This window comes from Myodes glareolus, chromosome 20 (assembly GCF_982192425.1).
Source record: "Myodes glareolus chromosome 20, mMyoGla1.1, whole genome shotgun sequence".
In the NCBI taxonomy this organism is placed as follows: Eukaryota; Metazoa; Chordata; class Mammalia; order Rodentia; family Cricetidae; genus Myodes; species Myodes glareolus.
The window spans coordinates 44,262,899-44,276,265 of NC_142045.1; the positions used below are offsets into that span (position 1 = coordinate 44,262,899).

The following is a 13,367-nucleotide window of genomic DNA, read 5'->3' on the forward strand; positions in this document are numbered from 1 at the left end:
CTCTAACTCTAAACTGCCTGGAATGAAATCAGTTCTTAACTTCCTGTCGAGCACTCAGCATCCCCATCTTCTCTTTGTCATCAATAGGCCTTCACTGTGAAGATTAACAGATGATCCAATTGCTGAAGCTCAATCTAGTCCTAACTAAACAGTCCAAGCATGTATGTAGGGGTTGGCCTGGTATATAGGTATTTATCTGGATATGTTCACTTGGATGAGGTCAGAGGTCAGCATCAGGGTCACCCTGGTACTCACAGTAAACCTGGATGGCTGTTTCACCAAAATGCGAAAAGTGTTCTTTAGAATACAGCACAATTATTGGTTGCAGTAAATGAAGATTCCGGTCTCAATGTCTTATTAGTATCTGTGTTACACGGGATGACATGTACACAGAGAACCAGTGCTCTGCACCCGGCTGAGGTCTGGGGTTGTGTAAAATAAGGCTCGGGCTGACGGAGCTATGAGCCTGGGAAGCCCATCTGGGGAAGGGCATTTCCACTACAGAGAGCCCCTGAGAGAAACTACTCATGTTGATCACGAACGAAGGGAACGTGACACCTCAAGCAAATTAACTGACAATGTTGGGGTAGATTTTGAGCTAACAAGTAAAATTTTGAAGTATGAATAATTTCTAACCATCCCCAGGCCGGTTGGGAGTCGATGCATGTAAAGAGTTTTCTGCGAGTCAAACGCTGTGGGTTGCCATAACAACAGAGGTCATGTCGCTGGACGGGGACAGTAAGTGCAGAGGCAAAGTCACACACTGCTGATGGGCTGACCTCAATGACAAATGGCTGCAAGAACACCTCACGGAGGAGGACAGGGTCGTCCCTGGACGGTGCTGGGAAAGATCCTTACGTACTTGCAGTGTGAACCAAGCTAGGCCTTCGCTCCTCATCATGTGGAAATGGACTAAAGATGAAAGGACAGGCCTCATTATGAACAACAATATAAAACACTTTCCCCAGTGTACTTCCTTCCAAAATAGTGGTCATGCATTCTTTTATTAAAAGCTCGAAAGTACAGATGATAAAAAAAATAAAATAAATAGGCACATACAAATCAGACTAAAAAGCTTCAGGGTGACAGAAACAACCAACACCGTGAGAGAAAAATCTCTAGACTGGAAAACAGCCACAAAGGATGAATCCGACAGGGGTTAGCTGTGGAAACATTTGAGAAACTGAAACATGTCACAGTATCAAAATGAAGAACAAAGTTAAATCATGAATAGAAGACCCAACAGTTCCAGAAGAAGATAGATGAAGAGATGATCAACAGGTCTGTAACGAATATTCGACATCAGAGAGCCTCAGGCAAACATGATCCTCCATGTCACTCTTCACGCCAGCAACACCCCACCCCCTTTAGAACTATTGCCACCCAGACCAGGCTAGCGCTGCGAAGGCTGCAAGAATTTTATTCACATGCACCTGTGCATGTGGGTTAATCAGCTTCCCAGGACTATAACAAAATCCCTCGGAAGATCAGTTTATAAGGATAAAGGGTTTATTGTGGACTACGGTTTTGGAGGCGATGGTTCATGACCCACTGGCATCCTTGATTTGGGCCAGTTACGGTAAGGCAACTGATTGGGTTAGAAGGGCATGGTGGAGTGAACTGGCTGCATCAAGAGGCAGAGAAGAAGGAGGAAGAGGAAGGGATCACGGGCACTGGCCTCCTTTAAAGATGTCCTGAATATCCTAATGCCCCCCTACTAAGCTGCAGCTCTCCAGGGTTCCACAAGACCTCAGTCGAGACGCCATAGGCACCAAGTCAACAAAATTTGAACTGTAGCAGCGGAATGCAAAATAGTGGCTCCATCATCGAAAATATTAGAAAATTCATAAACAAATATTAAAGAAAAAAGTGTCACAGGATACAGTAACCCATCACTGAATGTGTCCAGATAGGAGGAAATGCAGGCCTTGGAGAGACAAATCTACAGCCATGTTGACTGAGCACTGTATGGCGGTGAGAATATCAAACAAGTCAACCCATGTGAGCATCAGTGGATGGCAAGGTAAAGAACACGTGATGTGTGTGCTGTGATACCACATGGCTGTCAAAATAGTGAGTCCTGAGATCTGCAGGTGTGTGCATGAGACTGGCAGGGGAGGGGCTGAGGAAAATCGTCACGCACACTGATGCCACTTGGTCTGTGTACCTCACTCAGATGTGTAAGAGAAGAGTACAGTGTAAGAGAAGAGATCATGGAGTCTGGAGTATTTAGAGCGGAAGTGGTCAGATATGGGTCACCGCTACACCACTGCCATTAAAAGGAACATATTTCAAGAGACTTAATATGAAGCAAGGCAATCACAATTGCTGATGATACAATGTATTTATGAACGTGTAAAGGATATGTGAGCTATGGACAATCATCATGAAAATAACTGTGATATATAATAAACTGACAGAGTAGCAAGGCTTGACTACATCACAATAGACACACATGCATACATATGTATGAAGACATACATATATCCATATACACATATACATACCTGCATACATATATATATATATATACATACATCACACTATCACACATATCACACTTAAGCACATACACATACATGCACACACAAAAACACACTCATGTACACACAAACATGTTCTTTAGAACATTCATCTATTCATCATTTAAAACAAGTATATTTGAAATTCATAAAATGACCTTCCATAAAGATCCCTTCTGACAAAATCTCCATCACTTACACCAGTTTTTTTATGACTTGCGTACAGCTGATAGACACATCTTAAATAGGCAACGATCCATTTGGAAGGCAAAAGAGAGCATAGATTTGTATGTAACTACACAGGTAAATCTGCTGACTGATTTCCTGATATCTTGCCAAGAAGTCCCAGTGCAATGTCTTTCCGGATAGTAAAATCAATGATTACCTGAACAGGGGACCAAACCAAATACTTTTCCATTACCCAAAATAAAACCTACTTGTTTGAGAATTGGAATAATGTCAGATATTTTAACTGGAAAACAAACAAACAAACAAACAAAAACAAAACAAAACAAAAGCTTGAGGCTTCTACTGTATTCTGTAAGTCATGGCCAAAGAGAATTTTTAAATGTGAGATATCACTTCAAATTTTCAAGTTTGAACATGTAACATCTTTAAACAAAAAAGAACATTATATTTCATGTAATGTTAATAAATCAGCAACCTTTTTGTTTTTTGTTTCGTTAAAATGGGTCCCTCAGTTACTTTTCTGTGGCTGAGATAGAATACCAGTACTGAAAGCGACTTACAGACAAAAGCGTTGTTGACCTTGGCTTATGGTTCTACAGGGATAAAAGTCCACCATGATGGACAGGCATGGCAGCAAATTAAGGAATAGGAAGCTGAGAGATCACATCTCAACCACAAACAGGAAGCTGAGACGCAAACTCGTAATGGATCAAGGCCATAAGCTCTCAAAGCCTTCTCCAGTATTCATCTAGCAAAGCTCCACCCCCTGAAAGCTAGAAAATACTGGTGCCCATGGGGGACATTTCTCATTCAAGCCACCACAACTAATAAAGAAAGATAGTTAAGGCACACCCTTAACCAGGAGGCCCTTGGGGAGTTTCAGAGGAGCATAAGGGGATCCAGAGGCCAGTGGATTGGAAAGCAGCCTATGTGACCCTGGCCAGCTGCAGCCCCCCTTCCACTCACACAGTAACACTGTGCCAGACCACCCTTCATTCCCCCTGTTCTTTTGAATTTCTGACAATCCTAATTTTGTCTGTAGAACAGAGGTAATTCCTATTCTCTGCCCTTGTTCAACTAACAGGTCAAGTTTATCCACAGCTTTTCATGGACTCATTCCTCAAAGGAGCTGTGTTGTTCTGATCTTGGTTCTTTCTTCCCATGGTACTCAGCAGTAACAAGCTTGCAGCACCTACCACATGCTGGGTAATAAATGAGACTCTGGAATAAAGAGGATCAATATAGCAAAGTCCCTGGTCATCATGGTGTCTGGTGGAGACCCAATGCTGCAAGTCTGTAAATAAAACAGACTTCTAAATTTTAATGAATTTTAATTAAAATTAATTAATCAATTAATTGACGTATTACAGTAGACAGCTTTTGGAGGCATTCCTGTCTTAGCTAAAGCATTCAAGCTTTAGCTTTGACAGGTGGAATGAAAGAATGTATGTGTTCCTTGTCAAGTGTCCAAAGTGAACAATACCAAAGGTTTATCTTCTGTACCCACAGAACACAGGCCAATCTCCCATCTTCACCCCTGACCCTCTCATCACACAGAATGTGTGACACTGGCCTGAGTTCCAAGCAAGTAGCCCAGATCCCTATCAGGTCAGACAAATGCATTAAAAAGAACCTGGAAAGGAACAGTACAAAAGTCACCTCTGCCATCGACACTCTATGGCTTCTCATTGCAGAATCATAACTAGCCAACTGAGCAACTGAAAAAAAATCAGCTTAGTCTATATGTTGAGGAAACATAATCAAGAATAACATGAAATTTTACCTCCAAACTACTGCTTTCAGTGCTCTTTGAGCATAACAAATAAAACATTTGGTTTAAATTTCAGGAGTGGCTGTAACTTGGGAACTCAATGTTGGTTTACAACTTCAGCACTTTTAGTATACTGAGGGTATCCTGATGCATGGGTGCACATGCTTGTGGGTGTGTGTGTGTGTGTGTGTGTGTACCTGTATAAGTGTACATTTCTCTCTCGTATACATACATACACACACACACACACACACACACCAGTCCTCAGATCGATTCTCCTTTGGTTTGTCAATGCAAAGGACACAGAAAGTCTGAAAGAATAATTTTCATACTAATGTTAACTGAGGATAAAGACACAGTGGGCATGCTGTCCCCATTCCTAACAAAAGTTATTTGCAATAATTATTTTTAGTCTTCGTGCCTCTTTCAGAGACATCACTGTCTGGCAGATTTATGGCAAGTCCGTCTTCCCCTATGGAATGGGTAAATCGCAGGCATGATGGGTCTTCTAGTGGCACCCAGGAGCATTCCTCCCATGCTCTGCTCCCCTCTAATAAAGGCAGTTGAGTGAAATAAACGCCTAATTACATCATCTGTTTAACGAATGCAGCCATTATCCAGAGAGACTTAATTGCCAGCCTTCAGTAAATATTTTGGTTTTTAAACTAATCGAGGCTGTTCATCTCAGAAGTAACAACAGAGAAGAAAGTGAGAGACGGAATAAACTCAAATCCAATAATGATTTATGCATAAATCATGACCTGATCCAAACCAAAGACCACCGATGTTAAGATCTTTAGAGAAGTAAGTAGATGAAAGGAGACAATTTGTCCCTGAAGTCTCTCAGGCAAAGGTGTGCAAGGAAAAATTGAAATTCATTTACAATTACATCACCATTGGGAATTATATTTCTAATGAGCGCTAATGCCCCCTGAGTCCACCAGTAGGGTGCACAGAGCTAGTGATCACACACACACACACACACACACGCACACACACACACACACACACACTTAAATAATCACAGGGGATTCCAGAAGGTAATAACAAAAACAAGCACTCAAAATGAAAGCATCCTTGGTCTCCCCCAAGGAGAAAGCAAGTAAATAAACACAACAGCCTCAATTTCACCACCATGTTGTATTTGGATCCTTGCCAGGCATGAGAAACCACATTTGATATTTTGAGTTTTTGCCTGAGGGGCAGATGCTAGGACATCTCTGAAGAGAGTGGGAAGCAGCAGTGGGGGTGGGGGGGGACTCAGGAAACATCAATCCAACATTCTAGAAGGTAGCTGTATCCATTCTTGGCAATTCTCACACAGCCCTGGAATGAAGGAGCTTAAATAAGAAGATGTCAATCAATGATAGCAGGATGGGTGGAGGTGACAGTTCAGCCTGTGCCTCTGGAGGATGGGCTGGGGACTGACTCTGGCACAGGGCAGCCTTCCCCACCTGGAGACAGGACCAGTGCACCTAACAGCAGTGCACTTTTATTCCAAGACTTAGAGCAGAACTTCGGGTCTAACTGTTCATAGCTACCCGAGTTAGCTTAGGAAGAAAGAGCAGCATTTCCTCCGTGCCAGGAGGTAGTTTGCAAGCCCCTCAGGCAGAAGAAATCAGGACTCTCCACAAACTTGGCTCACCACGTTGAGATTACTCAGTGCCTATGATCTGCCAAGCTTTCTGAGGATGGGGAAGTCAGTACTGTCCTAACGTAAACTGCCACGCAGGCTCCAGCAAAACCCAACTCAGAAACCTAACCCACTCAGAGACCTAGCAAAACCCTTCACCTTGGAACGGGGATTTAACTCTGAGACTGCCCATCCCCCAGCTAATTTCTTTGCTGAGAGAAATCTAGGTTTGTCCATACAAAGGGGCTTTAATCACTTCTGCAAATGGCAAATGCTTTGTCCAGTAGCCTTACAATCATGATTGCAGGTAAGGGTTATTGAAGTTTTAAAAAATTCATTATTTATTGCAGCCTGAATGAGAGCTGCATTTTTCTGAAACTGTCAGTAGGTGACAACATTTTTCAAGTTGTCCCTGTTTATAAAAGCAGCCACAAAAACACAGTTAAATCATAGAGAGTAAGCACAATAGCAAAGACATATATATATATATATATATATATATATATATATATATATATATATATATATATACATAAATACATGCCACCCAGAGCAAATAATAAAGGAACCCAAGCTCTCACCTCTGCTCTCTGTGTCCTGGGAAAGGCAGATGACTTCTCAATGGCATAAACATCCACCAGGTAGAGACACGCCCCCTGCTCCCGGTCCAAAATGGCTGCCGTTTGAATGATACCAGTCTGCCGTCCAATGGTAAAGAGACGTCCAACAGTCTTTTCTTCACAGTGAACAGAAACAATGTAATACTCCACCGGAGCTTCTGACCCTCTGGGGCTAGCTGCTTCTATGGATATGACATTGGTACCAATGGGCTCCCCTTCCTTCAGGATGGTTATGTACTTGTTCTGTGTGAAAACAGGCCCGTCAAGGCCCTGGAGGATGACGGTCAGTTCCGTGGTTGACTTCCTCCTCTCGGGGCCCAGGTCTGTGGCTGACACGATGAGGTTGTAGATGAGCTGCGAAGGGACCAAGGCGGAAGTCACACGAAGGTCTCCACTGTAGCGATCCACAGTGAAGGTGTCTGTGTCCCCGTTCACTATCTCATATTCGACCTCGCCATTAGCACCTTCATCGGGGTCTGCAGCCATGATGGTAGTCAAGACAGAGCCGATCGTGGCTGAGGGGTCTGCAGCCAGGGCATTTTGGGATATAAACATTGGGACATTGTCATTGAGGTCTGTCACCAAAATAGTCACATTTTTTAAAGCGTACCGCCTGGTTTCTATCGGCACTGCCTGGTCGTTGGCTTTCACGGTTAGCTCAAAGAGATTGGCAAACTCGCGGTCTATCTCAGCACTGGTGTAGATGGTCCCTTTGACTTCGTCTATGCTGAAGTGGTTGCCGCGGGGCATCTGTTGGATGATGGCGTAAGACAGCTGCCCATTGATGTCGGCATCCGGGTCATGGGCTGTCACGGAAATAACAGATGTGCCAAGAGGGATGTTCTCCACTATAGACTTAAAAATGTCTCCCGGAGGAAAGCTCGGGGGGTTGTCATTGAAGTCCCTCACATGGATCACCACTGACATGGTGGATGACCGAGGAGGCCGCCCTTGGTCTTTCGCTGTTATATTCAATTTATATAAAGACTGCGTCTCAAAGTCCAACTTCTTGGCAAGAAAGATACTCCCAGTGTTTGGACTAATGCTGAAAGTTCCGTGGTTGTTTGATCCTGTGATGGTGTAGTGTAAGTCTGCATTGGCACCCGAGTCAGAATCAGTGGCGGTAACGGAGGACACAAGTTCACCAATCCTCATGTTTTCCAAGACATCCACAAACAGCGTTGACTTTGGAAAAGAGGGAGTATTGTCATTTTCATCCAAAATATCAATGCTGAGTGTGCAGGTTGAGTTGAGGGAGATGGCCCCTGAATCCACTGCCTGGATGAGGAGGGAATAGGCCGGGGTCGCTTCATAGTCTAACTTGCCTATGAGAGTCACCTGACCAGAGAACCTGTCTATAGCAAACTGTCTTTCTTCATTCCCTTTGAGAATAGAGTAGTGAATGAGGCCGTTACTGCCTTCATCCACGTCTGAGGCAGACACCCGTAAAACTTGAGTCAGATTGGTCGCCGTCTCTGATACTGTAGCTTGGTAGAAGTCTTTTAGAAACTTGGGGGCATTGTCATTGATGTCCTTCATGTAGACATGCACAGTGGCCTGGTCCTTGAGAGGCTGAGGGAGACCCTGATCTGTGGCTATCACCATGAAGCTGAACACCGCTGTGCCCCGTCTCCTCATGAGTGATTCCCTGTCAAACTTGTGGGTGCTGGTGATTTCCCCACTGACAGCATGCAACTCAAAATCAGGCTGGACGACCTCAAAACTGTACCTTACTTCCCCATTCGGCCCGAAGTCTTTGTCCACAGCACTGACTTTGCCTACAAATGACCCGGCTCTCTGCTCTTCTTCAAAGTAAAATGTGTAATTGGTGCTATTAAACAAAGGCCTATTGTCATTCACATCCTCTAAAATCACAGTGACATTCACAGTAGCACTTAGGGGCTCCACTGCCCGGTCAGAGGCGACAACCACTAACACATATCTCTCCTGAAGTTCACGGTCCAATTCACTTTTTATGTACAACTGGCCATCTGGAAATATGCCAAAGGCATCGCCAGTGTTCCCATCTGCGATCGTATAGGCTATTTCCCCATTTGCCCCAGAATCTTTATCGGAAGCTTGCACTTTAAAAAACCGAGAATTCACGGGCTCGGACTCAGAAAGGGTGACCTCATAGGAAATCTGGTCAAACACTGGTGGGTTGTCATTTACATCATGGACGTAAACTGTCAGAATGATACTGGAGGAGAGCTGGGGGACCCCCATATCAGAGGCCAAGATTTCTATCTGGTAGGAGCCCGTGTGGACATCCAGGGCACCCAGGAGACTGATGCTACCATTCTGCTCATCGATAGTGAATAGGTTCTTGGGGTTCTGCTTCAGACTATAGAGCACCCTGCCGTTGACACCCTCATCGGGGTCCACAGCTTTGGCCTGGAAGATGCTGTGTCCTGCCTGCCAATTCTCCACCGCATTTATGCTCTCTACTGCCTGGAGGAAGTGGGGGGCGTTATCATTCAAATCTTTCACGGTGATGTTAACCACGGTGTCTCCCGCCACGGCGCCCCCACTGGCCACTACTCTCAGCTGATAGAAAGACTGTTCTTCCCTGTCGATCATGCTGGCGGTGGTCAGCTGCCCTGTGACGGGATTCACAGCAAACGTACCTCTCTGGTCCCCAGTAGTGATGAGATAGCTGATGTTGGCATTGAGGTCCATGGTGGTTGCAGAAACACTGCCCACGTGGTACCCTAGAGCCACGTTCTCAAAGACCACGAAGCTGTAAGCAGCCTGGCTGAATACGGGTGGGTTGTCTTGTGTATCTAGCACCGTGACTGTTACTATGGCCTGGTTCGGGGACTGTAGATTGCCCCCATCAGTAGCCACTATTTGCAGCTGGTAGGCTGTTTTCTCTTCTCTGTCTAGGGCCATCCTTGTAGAAATAACCCCACTCTTAGCATTAATCTGAAACCTCGACCTGTCCCCAGCTGAAATACTGTACTGAACAGTTCCATTGGGACCCATGTCCGGGTCGGTAGCAGACACTGTAGTCACATAGCTACCTCCAGGCTCATTCTCCTGAATATGAGCAAAGTATTGGACTGGGTAGAACACGGGGCTGTTGTCATTGATATCCAGAAGGCTGACATTCACCTGAGCTGTAGACGACTGGGGAGGGGAGCCCAGGTCTGTCGCTAGAATCAACAGACAGTAGAAGGCTTGCTCCTCTCTGTCTAGGGAGGAGGTAGTAGTCAGTCTCCCAGATACAGGATCCAGGCGGAAGAGCCTTTGGTCACCCTCGGCCTCTTGCAGGGAGAAGCGCACCGTCCCATTGTCGCTCAGATCCCCATCGGTTGCCCCTATAACCAACAGCTCCGTCCCAGCTGGAGCATTCTCAACCACAGATACCTCATAGCCTTCAGGCTGGCTAAACACGGGCTTTTCGTCATTGACGTCCAAGACAGTTACCACGAGCTGGGCATAGGACACCTTGGGGTGGACCCCCTGGTCTCGGGCACTGATATTCATTACAATCTGGGAGGCAAGTTCGCGGTCAAGGCCCCCTGCAGCACTGGTGGTCACCAGGCCACTGTGCTCACTAATGTGGAACCAGCCCAACCCATTGCCAGAGACGATGCTGTAACGCAGGTTAGCGTTGAGACCAGAGTCTCCGTCAGTGGCAGACACCCCACTCACATAGCTCCCCGGAGGCGCCTCCTCGCTCAGGTTCACTCTGTACACTTGCTGTGCAAAGACCGGAGGGTGATCATTGATGTCATTGACGAAAATGACCAAGCTGGCCACGGAGGAGCGCGCCTGAACCTCGGCGGTAGGGGGCGCCCCGGAGTTATCCGAGACCGAGACTGTGAGGTTGTAGGAAGGGATTCGCTCGCGGTCCAGGGCACTGGCCACCTTGATGAGACTCAGGTTGGGCACCTTGCTCCTCTGTACCTCAAAGTGGCGTTGCTCATTGCCCCCGAGAATCTGTACTGAGATGTTTCCGTTGGCTGCCGGGGAGTCCGCGTCCGTCACGGTGAGCAGAGCAACCACGGTACCCACCTGCGCATTCTCATCCACCGAAGCATAGCGCGAGGTGGCGGGGAAGTAGCGAAACTTCACTACAGGGTCGTTGTCGTTGACATCCAGCAGCTGGATGAGCGCTTCGGCACGCCCGGTGAGCGAGGGCACACCCCGGTCCGTGGCCTGCACTGTCAGCGAATATTGTCGCCGGGCCTCGAAGTCTAGCGGCTCTCGCACGGTGATGAGTCCCGTCTCCGGGTCCATCTGGAAAGGGGTTCCCTCGTCCTGCAGCCGGTAACGGATGTCCGCATTGGTACCCTCGTCCGCGTCCGCCGCCGCCACCTGCAGGACACTCGAGCCCACAGCCGCGTCCTCGGGCACCCCCGCCTGGTAGTGGGAACTGCCAAACACCGGGGGATTGTCGTTAATGTCCTGTACAGTCACATTGACCTGAAGGTAACCCCGCCGCTTTGGCTCACCCTTGTCCTCCACCTCCACCAGGAGCTGGTACTGAGGTGTGACCTCGCGGTCCAGCCCACCCTTGGACACCAGGTGCAGGAATGCACCCTCGCCACTGGGGTTCAAGGTAATGTCCAGGCGAAAGCGACCCGCCTCGTTGCCGCGGACGATGCGGTAAGAGCGGTGGTCCACGCCGTTGGAGCCGATGTCAGAGTCCGTGGCGGTGTCCAGAATGACCTGACGCCCGCTGCCACTGTCCTCCTTGAAGGTGACAACGATCGAGGGATCCGGGAAGACTGGGGCATTGTCGTTGAGGTCACGCACCAACACCCGCACCTCGGTAGGGTAGGTGGGCGCGCTGGAAAGGACCACCAGGTTGACTACGTCGCTGGGCAGGCTCTCGCGGTCGATGGTGGCGGTGGTGTACAGCGCTCCGGTGCTGCTGTTAATAGCGAACAGGGCGTGGCTTTCGCTGAGCCGGTAGGTGAAACCCGGGCGCGTTGGGATGGTGCCCACCAGAGTCCCTGGAGGCTGCTCTTCCATCACCTGGAACACCTGACGCTGTTCGGCCGCTTGTACTCGGGCTGGGCCTGGGAGCAGAGACAGCAACCCCCAGACTCGCAGTAGCTGGCACAGGGACGGAGAGAGTAGCGGGAGCCGCCTGCGGCCGGGAGCCGGGTCTGCGGCCAAGTTCATGGTCCTGGTTTCCAGGAACCGCGAGAGGAAGAGAAGCAAGGTGAAGGAAACGGGATGGTCCGGAGGGCTTCTGAGTGGCGCCAGTCAAAAGCCAGTTTGGCCGGAGATCTCTGAAGTTCAGAAGAGTGAGCCAGGGGAAGACGCTCAAGAGAAGGCTCCCGGTGGCCGGTGAGACGCGCAGCGCAGGGGAGGATGAGGCGACAGGCGGCGGGGCATCCCTGGACTCTCCCGAGAAAGTTTCAAGGCCTCCAGACACTTGGATTGGAAATTCAAGTCTGAGCGTCCAGACCGCGGAGAAGAGTTGCGAGATGAGGCCTGGATTTCGGGGACCCGAGGAGTCACTCACTGCATGCACGTCCCTCCAAAAACTTTAGAACTTACCCGGAGCTTGATGCCAAACAGGACAGAGCCAAGGGGTGCAGAACCTCTGCACCCCGGAGACTGAGCAGGGATGCCGGACGAACGCGAAACTGGCGGTGCAGACTCCTCTAGGGTTTCACTCCGAGGGAGCTGGGAAGGTCGTCTCTGGATCGGGCTCCTTCCCTTCGCAGCGGAGGCACCCGGGGCACCGCGTGCCCACCGCGTCTCCAGCAGCCCTCAACTCTGTCCCCTTGCGGGTAACCCTGGATGTCTTTCCGCCCACCGCTGCTCGGAGCCCGAGGTCCAGTCCAGGCTGCCGCAGGCGCCTTTCCGCATCCTTCACCTCCGCGCCGGCATCATTTGTACATCCACAGAGCGCGGGTTCCCCTTCCTCCTCGGCGTCGCGCGGGTCGGCCAGGAGCAGCAGCAACAGTGCTGGTTCCCCGAGTCCCCTCCCCTCACCATGCCAAGGGTTCTTCCCCGGGCGTCAGCGGGCACCAGCGCCCTCGAAAGAGCCTCGCCCTTGTCCTGGTATCTCTATTTTTATTGTCCCGGGTCAGTTTCACTTTGTAATCCGCTAGGCTTTGTGTTTGGGGAGGGGTGGGTCCCTCCGTCGCGGTCTCCGCGGAGGATGGGTACGCGGAGGTGCGGTGCAGCTGCACGGGGCGCCGGGTGGGCGCGCTCCTTCGCAGCCAGGGCTCGGAGGTGGCACCGCCGCGAATCTGGAGCCGGGCGAGTCCCCCGCTGCCTCTCCGGGTCCCTCGTACTCTCCCCGCCCCTTCCCCGCTGCGCGCACACACGCACTCACACACACGCGCGCACACACGGAGGGGGAGGGCTGTCCGCGATCGCGAGCAGGACTGAGAAACTTTGCTCGCCCCTCGATGCTCCGGGACTCCAGTGGCCGCCACTCCCCTGTTCTGGTCCTGTCACCCGCGGGCCCTGCCCCGCTACAGCCCATTGGCCACAGCCCCGCCTGGAGTCCCCGCCGCCCTCGCCTCCCGCCGCCACTGGCTGGGGCGACGCTCGTCACCGCGGCCTCCGAGGCTGTGGGCGGGCGGTGGGCGAGCCCCGCGGCGGAGGCGCAAAGAAGGGGGCGACCACCCCACCCCAACTCCTTTCTATTTATTTATTTT

At 49.5% G+C, this 13,367-nt stretch overlaps 1 protein-coding gene across 1 annotated transcript in view; it reads right to left on the reverse strand.

Moving 5' to 3' along the window:
* Nucleotides 1-13,097, reverse strand: part of Fat4 (FAT atypical cadherin 4) — a 136,411-nt gene extending 123,314 nt beyond the window's left edge. The window contains exon 1 of the mRNA XM_087899519.1: nucleotides 6,697-13,097. Within this exon, the coding sequence (XP_087755645.1) occupies nucleotides 6,697-11,871 (5,175 nt within the window). The 5' untranslated portion in view covers nucleotides 11,872-13,097. The remainder of the gene's footprint in view (nucleotides 1-6,696) is intronic.
* Nucleotides 13,098-13,367: the final 270 nt, after the last annotated feature.